Genomic DNA, 7924 nt, shown 5'->3' on the forward strand with positions numbered 1-7924 from the left:
TAATGCAACAAACAACCGAAATCTCATAGAAGTCAGACTCAAGTCTATACTAATCATATAGCTAAATACAACCTTGAATCCTAAGAACACAATACAAAGGTTGTTGGAGTATATATTTGACCGAAGTCATTAAGCAAAGCATATGTTAGACATCTCTTATTCATAATCACCAATGAGTTCTCTCCCTCTCTCGACGTAAATCGGTTTGATAAAAAACTGGTCTTGTTATGCAAAGACATCTCCAAAAAGATGGAGAGAAAAGACAAAAGTGGGTAGATTATGAGAAGAAAAACAAAACCACCACTCTAGTCTATAAACTTGAAGAAAAGAACTCCATCTTCTCATCTCTCATCTTCCTGTAGAACTTTCAAGACCTCCCACAGAAGGAATAACCGCACGCACGGATATATCTGTTTGTTTTGTCTTTGCAGGCCCAATAGACGATCCTCCTCCTCCTCCTGTTGTTCCTTTTGACTTCTTCTGCCTCGACTGTTTCTGTCCCACAGACTGATCATTCTGTTGAGGTAAGTCTAACCCTGAACCTGACTCCGACCCTGAACCCGTGCTCTGCTCTCTCTGTTTACCCGTGCTACGTCTTGATGGCCTTGTTGAACCTCCTACCCTTGATGGAAACTCTGCAGGTGAGTTATTTGTGCCTGTGGATGCTTTACGCCTCCCCTTGTTCCTTTGCTTCTCCCTGGGTTTCTTGTTGGAACTTCCTTTAGCCTCAGCCGTCGGAGACTTATAATCATGCATCTACAGATTCCCATGAAAGATATGAGTTCATCTACAACCAATATATGTAGTGTAAGGTACTATTTACCCAGCTTGGGGTCGTAGCAGAGGGCCCTTCCCATCCTATATGAGCAACATGTTTCACATCGGTCGGTTTTCCAATCTGCATCTCTGGTTCCTTATCATCCTCTGCATGCAGCAGTTTTTATAACTTTTTAAAATCTGAATTCATGATGAGATGACTATACACGGACATGTATTAATAAACTGATAAGTAAACTCACCGAAGATGCGAGCAATGTACCTCAATCCTTTTAATAGACCCTTCATTGGTGAGGTCAGCTTCAACTTGCAAATGCATACCTAACTTGCATGTCAAGCAATCATAAACCTTTTTTCATAAATCGTTTTTAAGAGATTCTTCTTATTTCTCTTACAGTTATGTATTCATGTAATAAGTAAGGTTGTGATATGCAGAGGGGGAAGGTGTGAATTGTTTTTGGGTGAATCCTACTTGAAATAAAACCCCTAAGAAATCGATAAAATGAGCTTACATTGTTATGGGAGAAGATAAAACCCTATTACCAAAGGAACGGAATCATATAGATTTCGAAGATCTGTAACTCCGCTCCTGCAAATGTAAGAGGCATATATAAACAAATAAGAACAATAGCAAAATAAAACATTCTTTGCGTTAAGAAGGAAAATAACAAGATAAGTTTAAAGAAAAGAAATTACCTGGCTACAACTTGTAAAACGATATGTTCTTTCCAAAATGTTTCAGGAGAAAATCAAAAGGCCTTTCTCTACTTCTTTTGTTATTTTCTTGGTTCGTATTGTGTTATGGGTCGCGAATAGAAGAGAAAGGTAACGTAATGAAAAAAAATAAAAATCTCAATGATGTGTCCTCTTTCTTTGAGCACAAGGAGCTCTTTTTCTCTTTCCTGTCTATTTCTACATAGGGCTACTAAACATGGCGGATGATTATTGGATGTAAAAGCTGTAAGTCAACGGATAACCAGAAGATTTTCCCTTATTTGGTGGTTTCTATATTAAGTTTCTCTGAGTCATCTTATGGTCGTTTTTTACTGGCAAACGCGGGAGATACGGCTATTTGCTTTTTAGGGAAAGCTTAATTAATAAGATCTAGGAAGTTGATCGAAACTTCCACCAACTTCTAGTAAATACTTCCACAAAAATAATAAAATCTAGCATGTAAGCATTTTTACATGAACAAAACTTAGGTTCACTCTAGGGGTGAACCTAAGTTTTGTTCTTTTTACATATCTACATATAATTTTTTTCCTTTAATATTATCACTTTTGCAGTACCACGATATCACATTCACAAACATGCTAGAAGTTAAGCCAACATAACATTAATTGTTCAAACCTTAAACAAAAAAAGACAAATTCGGGGGAAAACAATAGATTTTGTTTTTGTCATCAACATAAATTTAGTTACGCCTAAGCAGTGTGCCGCCATTGTTATATTTATTGCCTTTGTTTTGAAAGTAGTATTTACTCTCTAATCATCAACAATATCCCACCTAAGAGAAGAGTCGTGGTCACATCACGCGACCAAGGACAATCCCAGTATAGTGTAATTATATGTTGAAGAGAAGATCCCATCTCAAAAGTTTTGATGTGGAATCCTCTCTCCAGGACAATCCTACCAATCTTAATTTTTTTTTGTCTATATATTGATTATTGAAAATCTGAGTACACCAGTAATCTAGCATAATACACTACAATCAGTGTTAATTCATGATTACATACTAAACACCATTGCATATTGATTTTAATATCAATTTCATATCCTCCTATACATTAAAAGAGAAGTCACTTTAGTGATTTCTGCTGAGGTGGCAATCATATATAGCTTCTCAGGAAAAACGTTATAATTCTATTGGCTGGTTTTTTTGAATTTTTCCTTTTCATTTATTTTAATCAATCGCTTATGTAGACAAGCCCAAAACTATTGTCGATTTCGTTAAGCCCATATATAGCTATAGGATAATAATTATCGATTTAGTTTAGCCATGGATACCCGTTCGGGTCGGGTATTTCAGATTTGTGGGTATTTCGGTATAGAGGTGTAGAACCCGTTCGGGTATTTCTGTACTTCGGTTCGGGTTCGGGTATTTTTAGTTCGGATTCGGTTATTTCGGATCTGGTTCGGATATTTAGATTTTGAAAAAAAAAATTAAAATTTTCATTTCTCAAGTTTCTTATATTCAAAAATATAACTTTCAATTAACTAATTTTTTTATTTTTAATAGATTGAATAGTTAATAGATTTGGACATAACATTTTAAAACTAAAAAGGCATTAATTTAATTATTATTTTTTTTTAATTTCGGATGTAACTTTTTGTTAATTTTTTAAATAAAAAACTTGACATGCATTTTAAGTGAGCAGCAAATCATTTTTTTCGTAATTGTATGTATATCATATGAACTTAAAGTATGTGTAGTATCAATATAAATATTTTATATAAAATGAGAGATGTAAACTAGAAATATAAGGTTAATTATACATATGTTCGGTTATCTTCGGATATCCATTCGGGTTCGGATATTATCCGTTCGGGTTTGGGTATCCAATCTCTCCTTATTCAATACCCGTTCAGGTATTTTGCTACTTCGGTTCTGATTTCATTTCGGGTTTTTCAGATCGGGTTCGGGTGCCACTTCGGATATCGGGTAAAGTGCCCACCCCTACTAATTAGGTTGTTTGTTTTTAATAACTTACCTTTCTAATATGGATTACTTGCGCAAGTTGAAATCATTAAATATGCAAATAACTTATTGACAAAATTTGTTTTTAATAACTTACCTTTCTAATATAGATTACTTGCGCAAGTTGAAATCATTAAATATGCAAATCACTTATTCACAATATGGATTACTTGCGCAAGTTGAAATAATTAAATTTTATCGATTTAGTTTACCCTTGGGCAAGATTTAGAATTAAGATAAATATTAAAAACTTTCCTTATTATTCAAACGGTAAACTTGCGCATGTTGATATCATATTTATTATATTGCTTACAAAATATTTTAATGTTTCTAGTTAGGTTGTTTGTTTTTAATAACTTACCTTTCTAATATGGATTACTTGCGCAAGTTAAAATCATATCATACGCAAATCATTTTTTGACAATACACATTTAATATCTTTCTTTAAACGATTTTATTATTTATTGTGCAAAATATTAAAATCATTAATATGAGAATAAATCGACTGTATATATATATATGAAACACCCAAGGTCTTAAAATACAAACATTCTCTTTTCATTCTTTAAAGTATTATTCACAAATCTCTCCTCTCATACTATTAAGGTATTACGACAATGATGCTTGTGTGCTAAAAAAATGTGTTTAGACGCAAATGCTCCTCATCTTTAGAACCATGAACTCAACTTTTTGTGTCTTGTCTCCAAAAAACACGTCTGGTCTATCTTTTCCATGTGTTGAATACTGGAAACGACAATATGGTCTTCCTTTTTTTATATGTAGACCAGGTCGTGAGAGTGATATTACTTTCTCTCTCTCTTTGTTGAATATTGTCCGGAAAAGTATTACATAGTATCATTTAGTAATACTATCTTATATTATTTTTTTTGTTGAATATACTATCTTATAAGTAAGCTAGCATTATGCATTTTTTATTTAATTCATGAGGTCATTTTCTCACAGCAGAGAACCTTTTGGAATGGCGCAGGGAGGAAATTTCTCAGGGATATACAGGAAGGTTCAACTGAAACCGCTGAAGTGGGATGGTGAAGGCGAAGAATAAAGACCTGTAGAGGCCCTTATGATTCTTAAATACGGCGGTGTTCTAACTCACGCTGGTAGAAAACATGTGTTTACATACTCTACCATTTAATTTGTCATTTATATATATATATATATATATATGTATATATATATATATGTTTTCCAAATATGGATGAATTGTTTAACTTATTGACGTTTAACATCACTTGCCATATAATCTAACGAATATTACAAATAACAATTCATGGAAACTATTCTCGAAATTATTGAAAGACTAATAATGTTTTATTTATTACTTTTAATATTCATAACCTATAAAATAAAATGAACTAAATTTTATATAAGATAATTATAATAGTTTTATCCTCTACTTGATGAACTATGTTCGAATATAATTATATAATAACTATTTTAAATATTACAAATTCCAAAAATGTTTATTAATATTATTTCTAAATTATTTATCGTTGTTTAAAGAATAAATTTATCATAATTTTAAAATAATTTATAAAATGCTTACAAAATGCAAGGCAAAGTTGCACTTTCAAGAGTTAAGTCGAGATCTGGATTAAAAATCCTAATAACTGGTAAAGAAGGGAAGTCGAAGACAAAAACATTGAATGTTGTCTACAAACAAAATTTTCAGAATATTCTGTAGTCACGGTACGTAATTTTAATCTACTTTTTTTCAAATACAAATTTTAAAATATATAAATTGTTACAATTATTTATTTTTTCTATTTGCCAGATGGGTTGTGATGAGTTAGGAGACCGATGACGGTATGTCAATTTAATATTATTTCATGTTCAATAAAATTAAGAAATTTATAAATCTATCGAATAATGTTAACCCGTCAAATTGCTTACAAAATTTATTTAATTTTTTGCACGTTTCTATTTGAATTTGCTTTCTTTATCGAGAAATGTACTTCATAATTTATATTATTTATGGATAATATTTTGATTTTTATTATATTTTCTTTTAATATGTCTACATAAATGTTTGTTTATTATTTCTGGAAAAATAATATTATTCACCTAAATAAAGAATTACGACACATATACAATCCTCCTATACATTAAAAGAGAAGTCACTTTAGTGATTTCTGCTGACATGGCATTAATATAGAGCTTCTCAGAAAAATTGTTATAATTCTATTGGTTGATTTTTTTGAATTTTATTTTTCATTTATTTTAATCAATCGCTTATGTAGACAAACCCAAAACTATTGTCGATTTCGTTAAACTCATATATAGCTAGGAGATAATAATTATCGATTTAGTTTAGCATTGGGCAAGATTTAGAACTAAGACAAATATTAAAAACTTTCCTTATTATTCAAACAGTAAACTTGCGCATGTTGATATCATATTAATTACATTTGCTTAGAAAATATTATAATGTTTCTAATTAGTAGTGGTGGGCGTTCGGGTACCCGTTCGGGTTCGGGTCGGGTATTTTAGATTTTCGAGTATTTTGGTATAGAGGTGTAGATTCCGTTCGGGTATTTCTGTACTTCGGGTCGGGTTGGGTATTTTTAGTTCGGATTCGGTTATTTCAGATCGGGTTCGGATATTTAGATTTTGAAAAAAAATATTAAAATTTTCATTTCTCAAGTTTCATATATTTAAAAAAATAACTTTCAGTTAACTAATTTTTATTTTTAATAGATTGAATGATTAATAGATTTAGACATAAAAATTTAAAACTAAAAAGGCATTAATTTAGTTACTTTAAAAAAAATTTTGGATGTAATTTTTTGTTAATTTTTTAAATAAAAAACTTGACATGAATTTTCGGATCGGGTTCGGGTGCCACTTCGGATATCGGGTAAAATGCCCACTCCTAATAATTAGGTTGTTTGTTTTTAATAACTTACCTTTCTAATATGGATTACTTGCGCAAGTTGAAATCATTAAATATGCAAATAACTTATTGACAAAATTTGTTTTTAATAACTTACCTTTCAAATATGGATTACTTGCGCAAGTTGAAATCATTAAATATGCAAATCACTTATTCACAATATAGATTACTTGCGGAAGTTGAAATCATTAAATATTACCGATTTAGTTTACCCTTGGGAAAGATTTAGAATTAAGACAAATATTAAAAACTTTCCTTATTATTCAAACGGTAAACTTGCGCATGTTGATATCATATTTATTACATTGCTTACAAAATATTTTGATGTTTCTAATTAAGTTGTTTGTTTTTAATAACTTACCTTTCTAATATGGATTACTTGCGCAAGTTAAAATCATATCATATGCAAATCATTTTTTGACAATACACATTTAATATCTTTCTTTAAACGATTTCATTATTTATTGTGCAAAATATTGTGCGTCATTAATATGAGAAATAAATCGACTATATATATATGAGACACCCCAAACCATCCTGAGGATTTTAAAGGAATATGAGGTAGTTTCAGGGCAGCTAATAAATTTTGATAAGTCTTCAATTCAATTTGGACATAAAATCGAAGAATCCGTCAGACAGGAATTAAGGGATATTTTGGGCATTTAGAATCTTGGAGGAATGGGATCCTACCTTGGTTTACCAGAAAACTTGGGGGGATCAAAGATCCAAGTTTTTAGCTTTGTCCAAGATCGCTTAAACAATAGAGTTAATGGGTGGATTTTTAAATTTTTCACAAAAGGCGGAAAGGAAGTGATCATTAAATCAGTGATTACGGCTTTACCGAATCATACAATGTCTTGCTATCGGTTACCTAAGGCAACTGTGAAAAAATTGACGAGCGCGGTCTCACAATTCTGGTGGAATCCGGGGGGAAGTACAAGAGGTATGCACTGGAAATCATGGGACAAGGTATGTGTAGACAAGGATGAAGGCGGTTTGGGATTTAAAGACATCACTGATTTCAACACAGCGATGCTTGGTAAGCAGTTATCGCGTCTGGTAGAGAAGCCAAACACTTTATTCTCTCGTGTCTTCAAAGGGCGGTATTTCAGAAATGCTTCACCTTTGGAACCGATTCGTTCATACTCTCCGTCATATGGCTGGCGGAGTATTGTTTCTGCTAGATCTCTGGTAAGCAAAGGACTAATTAAACGGGTTGGATCAGGTTCTTCTATTTCTGTATGGAATGATCCATGGCTCCCAACCACTCGCCCGAGACCAGCAAATAAAAATCAACACAATTTATATCCGGACCTCAAAGTGGAGTCTCTCATAGACTCTACCTCACACACTTGGAATTCACAGGCAATTCGGACTTTGGTGGATCCACAGGATGCAAAAATTATAGAAAGCATACCATTGAGCAGGACTCAGAGGATAGATAGAGATGGATGGCACTTCACAAAGAATGAAAAATATACGGTCAAATCAGGATATCAGGTCGAACAGATTTATCCAGATAGAGAAAGGCCACCATT

At 32.1% G+C, this 7924-nt stretch overlaps 1 protein-coding gene across 2 annotated transcripts; it reads right to left on the reverse strand.

Moving 5' to 3' along the window:
- LOC106409979 (CRIB domain-containing protein RIC5-like) lies at positions 1-1788 on the reverse strand. 2 transcript variants are annotated; one of them, XM_022705633.2, is made up of 5 exons: positions 1474-1788; positions 1290-1366; positions 1020-1102; positions 824-924; positions 1-756 (listed from the first exon to the last, which is right to left on the reverse strand). In XM_022705633.2, exons 3-5 carry the CDS (start codon positions 1063-1065, stop codon positions 349-351), a joined length of 555 nt encoding a protein of 184 aa, XP_022561354.1. In that variant the 5' UTR covers positions 1066-1102; positions 1290-1366; positions 1474-1788; the 3' UTR covers positions 1-348. The 2 variants fall into 2 exon arrangements, with proteins under 2 accessions (XP_022561354.1, XP_013705960.1); XM_013850506.3 differs by having other exon boundaries at positions 1020-1098; positions 1474-1783.
- Positions 1789-7924: the final 6136 nt, after the last annotated feature.

Source organism: Brassica napus, chromosome A1 (assembly GCF_020379485.1).
Source record: "Brassica napus cultivar Da-Ae chromosome A1, Da-Ae, whole genome shotgun sequence".
Lineage (NCBI taxonomy): Eukaryota > Viridiplantae > Streptophyta > Magnoliopsida > Brassicales > Brassicaceae > Brassica > Brassica napus.

Coding starts and splice junctions, on each gene's coding strand:
- LOC106409979 (XM_022705633.2), bottom strand. CDS start 1,065: ATGAAGGGTCTATTAAAAGGATTGAGGTACATTGCTCGCATCTTCG. Junction 925..1,019: donor GTACATTGCTCGCATCTTCG/GTGAGTTTACTT, acceptor TGCTGCATGCAG/AGGATGATAAGGAACCAGAG. Junction 757..823: donor CTGCTACGACCCCAAGCTGG/GTAAATAGTACC, acceptor GGGAATCTGTAG/ATGCATGATTATAAGTCTCC.